Raw genomic sequence first — 18,468 nt, forward strand, 5'->3', positions numbered from 1 at the left:
ATACTCAATTTATTATACATAACTTTTTACAACAGTTCTCAGGTGCTGTTAGAACAAAAACCTGATATATCATGGCTTAAATCTTATAGCTGTAAAAATGTTTATTAGAAAGAAGAAAAAAATCTAAATATTTCTCAAAAGTATAACTTTAAAAATCTAATATACATGAAGCATTCTCCAATACATTTCTGCAAATAGTTTGACAATAAAACAATTTCAGTAACAGTTTCCAGGTTCATTATCAACTGCATTATCAATATGCTTCAAAAATCTTAAAATTAAAATAAAATAAAACTTAAAAAATGTTTTTAAATAGAATAACTTTAAATAAGTGAGCTTTTTCCCACCACATTTCTGCAAAAATGTGCAATTAAAAGAAAAAACAAAACAAAACTGACATACTTACAGTTGTAAGATGCTATAGGATCCGCAACAAGATAACTCTGCGGCCAAATCAATAAACATCTCTTTTATATGAATAAACATTGGCTTTTTGCCAGCTACTACAGAGACAACCTTCGGTTTAAAAATCGATCATATCTAGATCTTTAGATATAACGGTTGACAAAGTCTACTTAATATAAAAGCTATATTTAACATCTGCATATAAAGTAAGTCAATGAGCCGAAGTTTAAATTTAGCTTCTTAATTCGTTTATCCTTATACTGTTTACCGTTATCTATTGTTTAAAACAAATTAAAAATATATGAAGAATAATTTATCAAAATAATTAATCTTGATAACCGCATATAAACAATGACCAATTTACAATCCCTTGTGATTTGTTTTAAAATAACAAAATTTAAATTTAAATGTTTGGCAGACATGTTAAATCAAAACAATGCATTGATATTCTTGTAAATTTGTTCTGACCAAGGCCAGGGTTTTCTTATTTGCGTAATTTCCAATTTTGTAATGTCGGGTCCAATTATAGCCATTTATATACGGTACGATAAAAGTTCAATTATGAAAACACTGAAGCACATGGAATTATTAGGAAACAAAATTTCAATCTGCGTAAAGACACCAAGCGATGGGAATATATCACATGGGACATAATACCAGGTTAGATGACGCCAAGTGATGATAATATATCACATGGCACATAGGGTCAGATCAAATGACGTCAAGAGATTGCAATATATCATATGGCACATAGGAACAGGTGAGATTAAAAGTCGAAAATGTATGACCTCATACAGAGATAAGACCACATGCGTTGTCATATCAAAGACTTCACCCTGATATTCCGTGTTGACCTTTTGCAGAGTCCTAACTTAATCTCTTAACTTTAGACCTGCAAGTCAGATTTGATTTAAACAGCTACTAGTATTCCTTTAGAATGATATACACTATATATTTATACAGCCTAGTTTGACGAGAGGTCTAGGGCGCTGTTCTATTTTTAGCAATAGCGGCCATCTTGGTTGGATGTTCGGGTCATCGGGACTGGTTGTTCGTATTGTGTAGTACACACTCGGTTCAAGCTGAGTTCTCTATGCAAAAGAGACATAACACCAATAACAAAACTTCAGCTGTCTTTAAATAAATCCTTGACTATTGGGCCTTAGATGCTCGACCGTTCCAACACTGTTGTCGTTAATGTTTCAACAATCTGAATTTAAATTCCTCTTAGAGAACGGTACGTTTCTGTGTTTTTTTTCTCCAAATTACAACTCTCATATAACTGGGTTAATTCAAGGCCTGAGAAGATAATTGATAAACGATGCATGTATCATAAAATGTTTCGTGGATAATAAGTTGATTTTTGCAATGAAGAAGTCTTATAATAATGTATATTATTAGAGCTTGTTTTTCTTTCTTTCGTTTTTGACTTAAGATCAATGTGCTATAGACATAGAAGTTTTATTTCAAGTCGGTACACATAAATAACAGTGTGTTTTGCTTTTAAGATACGTTAATCAAACATATAACTTCCTCTTATAGTTGCTGTGTTTCCTTCTGTTTAACTTTTTAACCCGGATATGTTTTCTCTCAATCGCATTTTGACCTCCGAACACTGGTATACTTCTGTTGCCTTTATTTACATAAATGAGCAATAAATTATATCAAAATACAATAAGCTTTAAATTTTCTTCCAAATGCGAACAGAGTCAATTTTGAGAGCTGAATCATCTCCATGCCACGTAGGCATCCAAAGATTACGGGCGTTCCAGAATTTTTCAGATGCTTTGGGGTCATTATTTGACCATGGTTTATTGTAGCCAGCATTTTGGACCCCATCAGGAAAGAAGCCATTTGTTCCTCCAACAGCTGTATTCATTTGGAGATAAAACTGTAAAACAATTGTTGGGCTTTTAGTTCTACAGTTCTAGTTTTACAGATCTTATAATTAATTTGAAGAAAAAAATCCCTTTATGCGATTATAAGTTATAATGCAGATGAACTATGAGTTGAAAGACCTTGTGGCATACAAGTCCTTCTGCAAAACCAGTTTAGAGGAAACAATTCTGAACAAAACAAGATAAAAGTTTTGTAACTATACAAAATATCTTTTTATCATATTTTATATAAAAGGAATTTCCTAAAAGACCGGTATTATTGTTATTTACTTTTACATAGAATCAAAATATTACTTAGCTGAATTCAATGTTCATTTCTGTGTTAATATTAATCAGACACTCTCACAGCCAACAATTTTTGGCGAAAAGTGGGAACTGTGCGATAAATCCGTTTGGAGTTATAAAAGTAACCTTGTCTTAAAGAATTACAAACAATTTAAATTCAACTTGCCAGAATGTGTTTGATTTCTACAACGCGTTGTTTAACCTTCATTAAAAACGCACAGAGTAAGTAATGAAGATTTAGAAAAGTCTTCGCAAAGTTCCATGATTTTTAGGCGCCACCGTTCTTGGTTGACCGTTATGGAATAACCGTTTCACATATGATATTAGATATGTTCCTAACATCGTAACTACAATCCCCTTAACTTTCATGAATGTGACCTACCGAATTAGACTATTTGCCGGATTTATAATAACATAAGCAATACGACGGGTGCCACATGTGGAGCAGGATCTGCTTACCATTCTGAAGCACCCGAGATCATCCCCCGTTTCTTAAGTTTTATATGTTGTGTCTTGTGTACTATTGTTTCTATGTTTGTCTTTTTTCATTTTAAGCCATGGCGTTGTCAGTTTATTTTCGATTTATTAGTTTAACTGTCCCTCTGATGTCTTTCGTCCCTCTTTTATACATGTATTGGTTGTGTCTGATTTGAAGATGGAAAGGATTATATACACTGTTGGGTTTTACATCTAAAGATATAAGATTTAATTATTTCATGGAATCATCTTAAGATCAAAATGAAGTAAAGTTAATCTTGATATGAAAAAGTTATCTACCTCTCTATCAAATGGTGCATCACGACTACCATTAGACCATAAGTTATTTCCGGAAAATCCTCCTAATCCCCAATATCCATATTGGGGGGTGTCTGCCGTCAGTACAGGTTCGTCATCCACTGACAGACTTAAAAAATAACATTGTTTCATTTGTGTTATAATGTTTGACAGTGTTTATTACACCACTGACAGACTTAAAAAATAACATTGTGGCATTTGTGTTATAATGTTTGACAGTGTTTATTACACCACTGACAGACTTAAAAAATAACATTGTTTCATTTGTATTATAATGTTTGACAGTGTTTAATACACCACTGACAGACTTAAAAAATAACATTGTTTCATTTGTGTTATAATGTTTGACAGTGTTTATTACACCACTGACAGACTTAAAAAATAACATTGTTTCATTTGTGTTATAATGTTTGACAGTGTTTATTACACCACCGACATACTTAAAAAATAACATTGTTTCATTTGTGTTATAATGTTTGACAATGTTTATTACACCGAGTGTATGCATTGATTGTGCCCCCACCAGATCATGCAGATGTTTTCTGTGCCCTTATATACCTTTCTCGTAGTATTATATGTTACACTTTGTTTATAAAACATAACTCTCTCTGACATGGTTATAACCAACAACTGGATAATAAATAGTTCAATACATGGCTAGTGTTTGCAAATACTATATAACTATGCATTCGGATGGTTGGGTGATAATTTGTAATGACTAGGCATATTTCATTCAAAAATATCGTCCATCATTATATTTCTCAATATTTTAGAATATTGCTTTTTATCTTCTCCTATGCATTTCAATGAATAAGATAGGTTAAAAGCAACCGCGTGGAGACGGGGTATATTCCATATAAGTTAGTAGACAGGGCTTATTTCGATATACGACTAGTAGTAGTGTTACATCCCTTTATAAAAACAACACGGTGTTCAATTTTCTTTACACTTTGATTGTTTCAACTACTACAATGAATAAGTAAGTTAACGTATATGAATTGACTGCACTAAATGCGTATTAGAATAATATCTTACAGTTATATAATTTACTAACATGATGTGATATTCATTCCAATCCATTGTGTACTTGTGCATTTTGTCACTCCAATTTCCATTAGCTAGACGTCTATAATTTAAAAGTATATACTTTATAATGATTTATTTGAAATGAATCAGTGAAACTCCAAAAAAAATCATTTCTCTCATTTAAAAGAGGGACAGTCAAACTCACAGATTGAAAATAATCTGACAACGCCATGGCTAAAAATATAATGACAAACAGACAAATAATAGTACAGAAGACACAACATAGAAAACTAAAGACTGAGCAACACGAACCCCAACAAAAACTGTGGTGATCCCAGGTGCTCCCGAAGGAAAATTAAATATCGTACATTTCTATGCCACGACTACACCTTGCCATAGTTTCTGATGTAATAACCATTGTTGTTCACAAAGCATATTTATCAGTCTATGTTTTAAAAGACATATAACGAGGATATGATATTTACTTGGTAGCTGTAGCTGTGAGGTCCCCAGTGAAGAGTTGACATCATACGTTGTATTCCAATATCTCCAAAATGCTTGTTACCTTAAAATATATTCAAATAAAACTACAGGTTGATTACATACAGTGTAAATGAATCTTACCACGTTCGACAAAAGAAACAATGTAGTGTATACATCAAAGGAAGTATTTTTTCTGTCTTGTGAATGCCTAAACTTAGTTTGGGTATTACAGATAGGTCAATTGAGTTTTACAAGAACCATTTAAAGCGCCAAAGTTCACACTGAAGAGGTTTGAATATTAGATATGACTTACTAATATTTTGTTTTATAGTTACCTTGTCAAAACTACAATCAAAGCTTTTTTAACTTTTGGTTCTGAGAGTTCTTGATGAAGATAAATGCTAAAAGTCCACTTTGATAGGTTTCCTTTATGTACTATTTCTACCAACCTTAATATAAACAGAGGACACGCAGAAAATATAAAAATCAGGAAATGATGGAATGATTGCCAATGAGACAACTTTTCACCAGAGTCCAAATGACATAAATGTGTGTAATTCAATATCACCGTACAGCCTTCAGCAATGAATAAAATCTTTAACGTTTAGTCATCTTTAAAAGATCCTGACATGAAGCGATGAGAAATAATTCTTACACCATTGTTTAAAGAAAAACTTAGAAAGACAAACAACCTTCAACAAAACATTATGCTGAAAACTGAAGATTAAAAACCATGAACCCCCTTTAACTCATTTGCTCCGGAATATTCCTATACTCTCCTATACTATTTGTATGAGTCTTTTCTGTCATCATGGCATGTGAAAATCTATTAACAAGTCGAATTCGTGGATTGAATGATAAAAAAAATTCTGACTATGACATGTGGAATATAGAAGTATCCGTGACAGAGGTGTTCTATAACGATCAGACAGACCATGATGGCGTCCATAAAACATTAGAAGGGTTGTCTTTTACTTTAGCAATGAGAACCCTTAATTCAATAGTTTATTATTAGTAGTAACCTCTTTTTAAAAGGAAGTCCTAATAAAAAACACAAACCGTGATTATTTTATTACTTGGTACTGCTATATATATGTCAACCAGTCCATATTGGCTAATTCGAAATGTAATCAATGATATTATACTGAACCTAACCACATTCAATTCCATAGAAATACAGATACTCACACCTCACTTCCACCATATCTATTTCTCCAGACATTGGCCATCCTCCGTAATGTTCTTCCTTTGGCATCAACCAAATAGCTTATATATAAAGATAGTTCGGTGAATAAAATAATAAATAGTGCACATTTAGTACATGTAGTATATGCTAAAAGGAAAAACAACTTTTAACAATACAAACGAACTAACACAGCACGCACAAGCAAATACAATCTCATGGAAATAAGATGGACAAATCATCTATCGCATTCGAATGATTAAACGAAAGTTTCATTCAAAAAAGAGGTGCTTGTCTTAATATTTATTCTTTTCATGCATTTTATTAATTCTAAATATTGTAAACGCTTTCAATGTTATAGTCTATTTTAAAAACATAACGCTTGGGCCAAGTTGAAGGCGTCATAGTTATTTTGACTAATTTGCTTAAGGATAAGCATTTTTTTCATAAATGATGTATAATACAGAAATATTGCATGAATTCTACACCCAGCATAGCTCTATAATTCTCATTATAAGACATCCTTACTGCTGTCTTGTAGATATAAGACATAAAACACATAATTGTATCGTTGAATATATCAAAATACATACACTTTTAAAGAAATTGTTATGATATAAAAATATATAGAACAAGAATGTGTCCCAAGTACACGGATATCCCATCCGCGCTATCTTTTTCTATGTTCAGTGGACCGTGAAAATAGGATAAAATGTCTTATGTGGCATTAAAATTAGAAAGATCATATCATAGGGAACATGTTTGCTTAGTTTCAGGTTGATTTGACTTCAACTTCATCAAAAACTACCTCGACCAAAAACTTTAAACCTGAACCGTGACGAACGGACGAACGGAATAACGAAGGAACAAACGGACAGATGGACGAACGGACGTACAGACCAGAAAACATAATGCCCATAAATGGGCCATAAAAATAGAAAAATTACTGAGTACGTTGCAGCTACGGTTTGCAAGATGAAATGTTTTACCAATAGCACACAACCTGTGAAAATATTGTTTTAACAAAAACCTAGCTGAAACATATCAACAAATACATATTTCAACCTGGCCATATCCAATCTCCAATCGGCATCTGCGCCACAACTTCAACTCGTCCATATTTGAAACTAACTTTTGATATAACCTTTGAAGACATAATTGGGGGTATCATTGCATCTTTAGAGTTTCTAAGGCAACCATAAAATTCAGATTTTGTACAATATCCCCACTCTCCTACAAGAGAAATGCAACAAAGAAATAACTGATATGATTATGAAAAGTGTGCAGATTCGTTATCTTTACAATTTGTATTTACTTTTAGTTGGTGTCCTTTATTGTCTAATGGTATGTTGTAGCTTAAACGCTTAATGAATTTAATCTTATGTAACAACCAATTATACTATTTAAAAATATTTTGAATTTGTGTGCATGCCAGTCTATTTCTATATTCTAATGTGTTTTAACTACTATAATCTTCAAATATTTATTCATTTGTTAAAAAGTTATATTTTTTTTTAATATTAAATAACGATTCAGCCCTGTTGTCTTTCTTTCCCCTTTTGATTTTCAAATTTCTTTCTTTATTGATTTCTTCTTTTTTTGTTGTTGTATATGTTATACTTTTTTATTTCTTTCAATATGTATGACTTACTTCTCATGTCAAGGATTCCATGATGAAGGAAATTCTCACCAAATTTGTCTGCTGTTGTTGTCTAAAAATATAAATAATAAATGTCTACTAGTTCATGTTGTCTACGCAATTATGGTAAGTATACCGGTATTTGGATCTACCTGTTGCACCCGTGTTTGTTCATTGTTAGTACAAATCTAACATACAGTTCCAATACAAGACAAATCAAAATCGTATGCGTGCACCCATAGAATACTTTAGTCACTAGAACTCAATATCATCAATTATACAGTATCCAGCGCAAAATGCATTGGTTTTCTAGTAGAAGGATGATGATCTGAAACGATAGACTGTGCTATATGACATTTATTGGAGATGGATGTGCATTGCTTCCACGCTAAGCATCTAGCATTTAAAAGAATCAGAAAATTTACTCTGGGTTTAGTCACACATATCTTCATATGGACTATAACATTATGTATAAGCATATATGACATAAAAGGACTTGCCTGCAGAACCGATTTGGTATAACCATATATCAGTGTAACATTTTTTTAGTTTTGGGATACTTTAAGTATAGTTGAAATATTATCTTTTAGGCTTAGCACACAGCCATCATATATTGTCTCTCGCAAAATCAATATCGTTAATCAAAGTTATATAGTATTAACTTAGTTTTGTTTTGTTAAATGTATCACATTCAAAATAATGGAAACATAAAAGCAACAAATGGAAAAGAGATGGGTTTCCACACTATAATTCTATACACATTCACTACCTACCGGTTTAAGATGAAGTACACCATTTCTAACAAATGTGTTTGTTGGTTCTGGAGAATAAATTTGAAATTCCCAGTTCTGAAAAGTAAAAAAAAGTACTATCATTTTAACAAAGGAAACTGATTTTTTTTTCTTGTATTCTAAACAATACGTCATATATTTGCTTTTATAGTGATTCAGCTTATAAAACAATGTTGACTGCTGTGCACCTATTTTTCACATTTTTGCCTATTGTGTCTGATTGTTTTGTTCACACGTTGTCAATATAATTGAATTTAATGAGACTGTCATACAGTTGATAAGTGTAGCTAGCTTTAAAACCAGGTTTAATCAACCATTTTCTACATAAAGAATGCCTGTACCAATTCAGGAATATGACAGTTGACTTCTCTTGAATTGAATTTTAAATGTGCGTATTGTTATGCGTTTACTTTTCTACATTGGCTATAGGTATAAGGGGAGGGTTGAAATCTCATAAACATGTTTAACCCCGCCGCATATTTGCGGCTGTCTCAAGTCAGGAGCCTCTGGCCTTCGTTAGTCTTGTATTATTTTAATTTTAGTTTCTTGTGCACAATTAGAAATTAGTATGGCGTTCATTATCACTGAACTAGTATAGATTTGTTTAGGGGCCAGCTGAAGGACGCCTCCGGGTGCGGGAGTTTCTCGATACATTGAAGACCTGTCGGTGACCTTCTGTTGTTGTTTTTTCTATGGTCGGGTTGTTGCCTCTTTGACACATTCCTCATTTCCATTCTCAGTTTTATATATTAAATCAGTTCTGATCAATTTAATTATTTTTATAGTTAGTATTTTTTTAAATATAGTTTAATATCAAATTAAGTATATCAAAATAACAAATTCAGTTATTTATTTTTAAACGCACTGTATTGTCCTTTGATTGAGTCACATATGAATAAACAAAAACAACATAACAATCACCATACCCCACCACCAAAAGCAGAGATTTCATTCTTCCATTTGCTTTTGTCAAAACCATTATCGAAAGTATCTTCAAATATTAGCTGAAGTTCTGTCAGTGGTGATTTGGATGTTAGCCCAGCTGAATTTAAAAACAAAATATGCATTAGTAGTAGGCTACATATTACGTGTTCTGAACTGGGGCTTCCATATTATACAGCTTTTTCATAGTGCTAGAAAACCAAAGGTTTGGTTGACTTGCTTGCTTTGTTTAATTTGTATACATGTTTGCTCAAGCATTTTATACACAGAAAAACGTAGCAACTGATGTGTGCGATTTACCATCTTTGCCGCAAATTTATTGTTGGGCTTGTATCATATTTTCCATTCGGTTTATATAATCCGTTCATCCTATTTGACTCTATAGAATTGAAGAGTTTATTCTAAATTGAGGTAAACTATATGGTCTTCCAATTACTGTTTCGATCCGTAACATCACTGCAGAGACATTCATTATCGAAATATGGATATGGTGTAAAATAAATTAATAATAATAATAACTACCACCTTATGTTTGTATTAACAATCTTTGCCGCAAGTTTATTGTTTTCTGTTTGGAATTAAATTAATATAGAGATTCATTTGTTAAATCTTGGGATCAATTCATTTGGCAATCGTCAATGGCAGTCAGCAGGGTTTTACAAAATACATTGTTTGACCTGTTAGTCAAATGCGTTTTGTTAAAATATACTTTTTTACTATTTTGGTCTTTTGGAAAATGTTGTTTGTGGTGTTTTAGACACCTCTACCTCAAATTTTGTTTTATCAACTATGAAATCATTTAAAATTAAACTGATTTGAGAAAATATCTAAGCATTGTGATGTCACTAAACACTTAAAGCTATGGTCATAATTCAACAACAACTATATTTACCTTGACATAAGTTACAATACTTCTGGCAGTTTTGGTTGGCCCATTCTCTGTAAGCTGTACATACATCGGCTGCAAAACCTGCACAGTCTGATATCTTGTTTTCACATGTTCCTGTTGACGGGACTGTTGTATGCAGAGCCTGTGTTTCTGTTGAAGAAAAACAGACCGTTTCTATTTTCATGTTTCGTTATAATGATTGAATTTCTATGTAATTAATATCACAATTGCAAACTTAAAACTGTTTTTTTTTGGAACGTACTGTATTTGATGTTTTTAGTGTGAGGAAAGAGAACAAACATCAAACCACTCAACCAAAAAATGAGATTTCATTCTTCCATTTGCTTTTGTCGAAATAAAGCCAATCAAGTACAAAGTTGAAGAGCATTGTGGATCCAAAATTCCAAAAAGTTGTGCCAAATACGGCTACGGTAATCTATGCATGGGCTAAGAAAATCCGTATTTTTTTGGAAAATTTCAAAGTTTGTTGGTTTCTGTTTGTTATTTAATAAATATAGAGATCCATTTGTTAAATCTTGGAATTCATTTGGCAATCGTCAATGACAGTCAGCAGGGTTTTACAAAATACATTGTTTGACCTGTTAGTCAAATGCGTTTTGTTAAAATATACTTTTTCACTATTTTGGACTTTTGGAAAATGTTGTTGGTGGTGTTTTAGACACCTCTACCTCAAATTTTGTTTTATCAACTATGAAATCATTTAAAATTAAACTGATTTGAGAAAAAATCATCTTAGCATTGTGATGTCACTAAACACTTAAAGCTATGTTCATAATTCAACAACAACAATATTTACCTTGACATAAGTTACAATACTTCTGACAGTTTTGGTTGGCCCATTCTCTGTAGGCTGTACATACATTGGCTCCAAAATCTGCACAGTCTGATATCTTGTTTTCACATGTTCCTGTCGACGGGACTGTTGTATGCAGAGCCTGTGTTTCTGTTGAAGCAAAACAGACCGTTTCTATTTTCATGTGTCGTTATTATGATTGAATTTCTATGTAGTTTAATATCAAAGTTTCAAAACTAAAACTGATTTTTTTGTAACGTACTGTACTTTATGTTTTTAGTGTGAGGGAAGAGAACAAAAATATAACAAACATCAAACCACTCAACTAATAGATGAGATTTCATTCTTCCATTTGCTTTTGTCGAAATAAAGCCAATCAAGTACAAAGTTGAAGAGCATTGTGGATCCAAAATTCCAAAAAGTTGTGCCAAATACGGCTAAGGTAATCTATGCATGGGCTAAGAAAATCCGTATTTTTTTGGAAAATTTCAAAGTTTTGTTGGTTTCTGTTTGGTATTTAATAAATATAGAGATACATTTGTTAAATCTTGGGATCAATTCATTTGGCAATCGTCAATGGCAGTCAGCAGGGTTTTACAAAATACATTGTTTGACCGTTTAGTCAAATGCGTTTTGTTAAAAATATACTTTTTCACTATTTTGGTCTTTTGGAAAATGTTGTTGGTGGTGTTTTAGACACCTCTACCTCAAATTTTGTTTTATCAACTATGAAATCATTTAAAATTAAACTGATTTGAGAAAAAAAACATCTAAGCATTGTGATGTCACTAAACACTTAAAGCTATGGTCATAATTCAACAACAACAATATTTACCTTGACATAAGTTACAATACTTCTGACAGTTTTGGTTGGCCCATTCTCTGTAGGCTGTACATACATTGGCTCCAAAATCTGCACAGTCTGATATCTTGTTTTCACATGTTCCTGTCGACGGGACTGTTGTATGCAGAGCCTGTGTTTCTGTTGAAGCAAAACAGACCGTTTCTATTTTCATGTGTCGTTATCATGATTGAATTTCTATGTAGTTTAATATCAAAGTTGCAAAACTAAAACTAATTTTTTGTAACGTTCTGTACTTCATGTTTTTAGTGTGAGAGAAGAGAAAAAATGTAACAAACATCATACCCCTCTACCAAAAGATGAGATTTCATTCGTCCATTTGCTTTTTTCAAAATAAAGCCAATCAAGAACAAAGTTGAAAAGCATTGAGGATCCAAAATTCCAAAATGTTGAGCCAAATACGGCTAAGATAATATATGCATGGGATGAGAAAATCCGTAGTTTTGTAAACAGGAAATTTATAAAAAAAAAAAAAAAGACCACATTACTGATTTTTATGTCAACACTGATGTGTTGACTTCAGGGCTGGTGATACCATCGGGGACGAAATATCCACCAGCAGTGGCATCGACCCAGTTGTGTAAATAGTTATCATCAGTGACGCTCATATCAAAATAATATGAAGCCAAACAAGTACAAAGTTGAAGAGCATTGAGGATTCAAAATTCCCGAAAGTTGTACCAAATACAGCTAAGGTAATCTATGCCTGGGATAAGAAAATCCGTAGTGTTTCGAGAGTGACAGAAAATTTAATTGAAGAAGTCTTATAATAACTTTTCAATTGTATTTGAACCACATTATTTTTATTTCATATTGACTATGTTTTGTTATCAACTAATTGTTGTTAACTGTATTGTGTTAACCGTTTCAAACTTTAAATATTTTAATTGATTCTTACATACTTTTGATTGTCTAACCCTATATGCTAACATCGTCTATGTGAAATTTTAAAATTGTTTGTATATACATTGAACGACAAATATATGTGACATATCAAATTTTCTAACGTCGGACACGCGAATCAATGAATGTGTTTGTAGACAGATGTTTTTGTGTTCTGTTAAATTGTTTCTAGTATTTTTGTGATTTTACTTTTCACATTTCTTTTTTCTACATTTTTAACGTGACAAACTTGGGAATTGTATTGCTTTATACATAAATACGCAAATATGCAACTTTTGGTAGGTTTAATTGTTAAACTTACCCAAAAGGTACAATACATCCGCTTTTAATCGTCTAATACCACTATATGAACTTACTCAAATGGAAGGACAGGTCAGTCTTGACTGTTCCTATGTCATTTATTTTATAATATAACCAGTAGTACACTGTGTCGCCCGAATGTACCTTCATCCCTGTGTTCCTGTGATGCCAAAATCCGTCAGCTTTGAACGATAAACGAATACTGGTGAATTTCACTTAAATTTCCAGTTCTGCTATAATGGCGATGAGACCCTTTCGTTAGATATTACTTCATAATTATATTACATGTGTGTCTCATTACAATTCTTAATTTTGATTAGTTGAAAACAATCACGAGGCACTATCGTATAAAATGAAATAATTCATATGAAATTCAAAACCTATGATTGCACGTGCTATCATTGACAATGTTAAAACAAAGAATAAAAAAGAAAAGAGTAGCTTGATAAATCTTTAATTTCATGGTTGTTGCATCAAAACGTAGTTATACGAATTGACATTTATGTATGTAAATACAATTAACGGTACCAGTGATGATCAAATCGGGAATTTTAATGCAACATTGTTCATTTTGGTTGGATGACGTCATCAATATTCATGTCTATGAAAACGTACGCGAAGCACAGACATAGTTTTACCACATGCAAGATGCTTTCGAATTCTATATGTAAACTGTTTATTTGTTAAAATTGCATTGTAAAATGAGATACATACCCGACTTGTGGACTATTTCATAATTAAAAGCGCCTGTCCCTTGAGCTCCAGACAAAGGTTGATTTATGCTGTAATGAACACCGACTTCTTGTAGGCCCGACACATCTTAAAAAAAAGATTACAAAACATCTGAAAACGAACATGATAACAAAAGACCGTACGAGTTAACAAAAAATCTAAATTCGTACAAGATAAACAAAATTTTTATAGTTATGTTCCCATGAATTTCACTTTAAAGAGCCCTAAATTCGATAGTCAAAGGAATGATTCAGTCGAGATTTAACATATAACTCTTACGAAAAACCTTTTAAGGGACAAATACAAGAAAAGACATATAACAACTTATTAATTAAAATATGATACTATAAAAAAGAAAACACTATATTTATTCTTATTATCCTCGGAGTTCAGTATTTTTGTGATTTTACTTTTTTCGTCGAAGAAAAGGGCTTTAGTTTTTTTTGCAGCGAAAAAAATAAAAAAAATCAGCCAATGTTAACTTTTTACCTGGAATTCTAAAGTCTATCCCTGGTGATAGTAGCTGTATTTTTGCCTCAGGTAAATCATTGACCAAGAAACTGTTGGCAAAACTAACAAGAAAAGTCACAAGCACAACATGATCGAAAACCATTGTTGTGTATGTAAAGCTTTCAATATATATAGCACATTTATATCTATATCTAATATGTACTTACATTCTAACCTATCTCCTAATCTAAACAGTTCACCTACAATTTTTTTTGTCAATGGTATAAAGACAAGCAGATAGATTTAAAGGTAATTCATTGCACATTCCAGCTGTTCTTATCTTTTATAACTCCTTCAGGATAACAACTTTTAATCGTAGGATATAAAATGGTGAAAATACGTGCAGATGGATTGTGTTAAGCCTAGATATTTGTTTTTTTATAAATTAAACATTTACTTAATTTAAGATAATAAAAAATCCATGAGGACGATGTAATTTTTTTTTAAATAAAATTTGCTTCATTTAAATAGTTCAAAAGTTCCAGGATTATAATTTTATACGCCAGACGCGCGTTTCGTCTACACAAGACTCATCAGTGACGCTCAGATCAAAATAGTTAAAAAGCAAAACAAATACAAAGTTGAAGAGCATTGAGAACCCAAAATTCCAAAACGTTGTGCCAAATACGGCTAAGGTAATCTACTCCTGGGGTAAGAAAATCCTTAGTTTTTCGAAAAATTCAAAGTTTTGTAAAACACGCCATCACATTCACATTTGAAACAACAGGTAAATACATACAAAATACAATCATTTATAATCATAGAAATAAATAAAACAACTTTGAAATGGAATATATTAAAATAATTACTATACTTTATAATATTTTCGTGAACTTTGAAACGAATAAAGACACATTTTTAGTACCTTAATATTAACCAATGATAGTAGACCTTTCATTCATTTGCTGCACTGGGATGTTTGACATAGTACTCTGGGATGTGTTGATTTATGATATATTTACTAAGATGGAATTTCATTCGAAAAAATAATGGTATTCATTACCAATAGCATTTGAACAAAAATAACATATCCTCTCGTCCTACGGAATATTACACCATCTACCCAGCTCTATTGGAATTGTAACATTAAAACATCTTAATTTAGAAATATATTCACGTTCGATTGATGATAGTTGCAGACAATAACAATCAAAACCAAGGAGTAAACAAAGACCCACAAAACCAAAGGACATTTACATCAACAGCTATAAATAATAATTAAGAAACAACACGAACTCCACTAAAAACCAGGTGTGAATCAGACACTTTTTTTTAAAACAAACACCGTTTTAAACAGATCGTAAATTCTCTCTTGGAAGAATTGTCAATTTGACAATGTCATAATGATTGTTGAATGTATGCATCTTTAAGAATTTGTTTCAGAACGATTTTTAGTTGATTTACATCTAATGGTAATAATGCTTAGTCCAGAATGGTATAAAATCGATTTAAGATAGTTAGTCCATTTGAACGTGTAATCATCTCTTAAATTGAACATTATTTGATATAGTATATTGCTTAGTTAATTTTCATTGACTAGAAGTCTATGATATCTATTGGTGTATGACCAAGTTCTCCATATTTCATAAAATTTGGCGTCGAGGATCTATTATTTTTTACATCCGGTAAAACTGTAGTTGAATTTTTTCCATCATGAAATTGTTTCCAAATCTCAATATTTCATACCGATAAGTCAGAATTGAAGGTATAAGTGCACCAAATAGTTGATATTGCAAGTCAACAGGTATTGAGAGGTTACGTATCTCTGTATAAAAGCTAAAGTGTTGTCTGTGCTTGTTCGCCAAGACATTTCTTTGCTGTAGCATATGGAAAAAAAATCTTTGGACTCTCAAAGACAGGTTAAACATTTGACAATTTGGTGGTGTTCGTTATTAATCATGTTTGCCGTTGTCGGCCATTGTTTATGATATTTTATGTGTAAAGCAAAATACTGCAATAATTGTCCTTTTTAGGGGAATTTATTATTTTTGGAATTATTCACTAATAAATATTTTTTTAAGTGTTGTTTATTTCCCGTTCATTATCGAACTTAAACAAAGAAATATGACGATCTCTGGTCATGAATCTTACTATACGAATCCTTGGTGTGAAAACATTTTTCATGAGTCTGTGATTATGTGATTATTTGATTACCAGTTCAAATATTTGATGAGTATTTGATAATCTAGGACATTATTTTTTTTATTATTTGATTATCTTGTTTAAAAAATAATTAATGATTCTGTGATTATATTGGCAAAACATTTGTGATTATGTCTTTACTTGGACAACCCCACAAGGGTCTCATTTTTATTGATGAATAGGTATGGTGATATGGTCTAGACACCTCAGTTCATAAAATATCAACTGCATTATATCAAGGACACCATAAACATGTTGAAATTTATACATTCAAGATAATGGCAGTCAGTTAGTGAATATTAGCAATGAGAAGTCACTGTACAGCATCAAAAATTAGAATAAAAACATGCTGTAAAGTCGGGTATAAAAGGCCCAGACTGTCTAAATCAAGCGTCCAACATACTATTGGTATCAATAGTGCAGTATGGAGTTGTGTAATCAGTAAAAAATGTGTTTTTCCTAAAATAATATATATTCATTTTGATAAATGTTGATCTTAATTTTATTCTAGCACCACTAGCTAGTAAATTGTCAAAACTTATGACATTCATACTTAAATACTTCAAGTTCTTAAGATACAACCTAAAATTTTACACATTTATCATTAGAATAGAAAATAGAAATGGGGAATGTGTCAAGACAACAAACCTACCTAAAAGCATGCCACTGCCTAAGGCCAACAAGGAGTCTTCAATGCAGCATACATGAAATCTCTGCACCATGAGGCAGGCCTTAGCTGTCAACTAAACAAATATATACTAGTTCAGTGGAAACCACACTTTGCTAAAAAAAAACACCGTACAAATGAACGAATTAAAAAATAAACAAAAGACTAACAACGGCTAGTGGTTCCTGTTTTAAAACAGGGGCAATGATGCGGCATGTTAAAATATATTTAAAGGGATCTAACCTTCCTCTATACATCAAGCCAATGTAGAATAACCAAAAACACAGTAAAAGTCACAGTAAAACTCAGTTCTAAAGAAGTTGGCGTCTGATGTTAGAATATGTAACAGAAGATACAAGCATTCTGAGAGTTGCCAGACTGACGGATGGATAGACAGACAGATGGAGTGCAGACCTCTTTGTCGATAGTGGACTGACTAAGCAAAATTACAATGATTGTCATAAATTCACAAAGGACTACTGACAGTTATTGATATACCATCTCCAAACTTTAAACTGAATGAAAGATTAAGTTTTCATTATATGAGTATCAACCACAACCCCTCCCTATTAATGGTTAAGTATCATACCATCATGAGAAGAACATAACCCATATCATGCCAACAACTGTCTTTTAAGAACTTGAGATGTATAAACACCATGAGATGGTGCCAACGACAAAAAAGAAATGAAAAATCATCTCTTAAATCATTTTATAATATTTGCATGGAAAGTATTGGAAACTTTATATGAATGCGTTTAGATTTATTGGTAAATGTTGTTCCATCATAATTTGTGAACTGCTTCCAAAGGAAAAAATTGAGAAATTCCATACAAGATAAAACTGAATGCTTTTTATTGTCCAAATTCTTTTTTTGCTCACAAATGATAATAAATATACTGGATACATATATTCAGAACCTTATTAAAAATTTGTCATGTTCAAAATATTTCTAAATATCTTTCTGATTTCTATATGGAGCAACAATAAATACTTCTTCATCATTGTGTGTTATTTCTGATAAGTCACTCTCTGGAAATGTTTCTTCAGTCATTTGACTCTTAGTATGATGAATAGGTTTTGTTTCTAATTCTTTAGTCAAAAACTTTGTTTGTTGAAAAATTTGGAATTCATTTTCCAACTTTTTTTGTCTCTATTATTTATTGACTTCATTATGCAAAACTAGTCATTCTCTTACATGT

At 31.7% G+C, this 18,468-nt stretch overlaps 1 protein-coding gene across 1 annotated transcript; it reads right to left on the bottom strand.

Annotated features, from left to right (window-relative positions):
- Positions 1–1,850: 1,850 nt before the first annotated feature.
- Positions 1,851–9,572, bottom strand: LOC134722437 (beta-1,3-glucan-binding protein-like). Its single transcript, XM_063586058.1, has 9 exons — positions 9,432–9,572; positions 8,488–8,562; positions 7,727–7,787; positions 7,141–7,308; positions 6,081–6,158; positions 4,878–4,974; positions 4,438–4,509; positions 3,366–3,492; positions 1,851–2,296 (listed from the first exon to the last, which is right to left on the bottom strand). Exons 1-9 carry the CDS (start codon positions 9,570–9,572, stop codon positions 2,087–2,089), a joined length of 1,029 nt encoding a protein of 342 aa, XP_063442128.1. The 3' UTR covers positions 1,851–2,086.
- Positions 9,573–18,468: the final 8,896 nt, after the last annotated feature.

The sequence above is a fragment of the Mytilus trossulus genome, chromosome 6, assembly GCF_036588685.1.
Source record: "Mytilus trossulus isolate FHL-02 chromosome 6, PNRI_Mtr1.1.1.hap1, whole genome shotgun sequence".
Taxonomy (NCBI): domain Eukaryota; kingdom Metazoa; phylum Mollusca; class Bivalvia; order Mytilida; family Mytilidae; genus Mytilus; species Mytilus trossulus.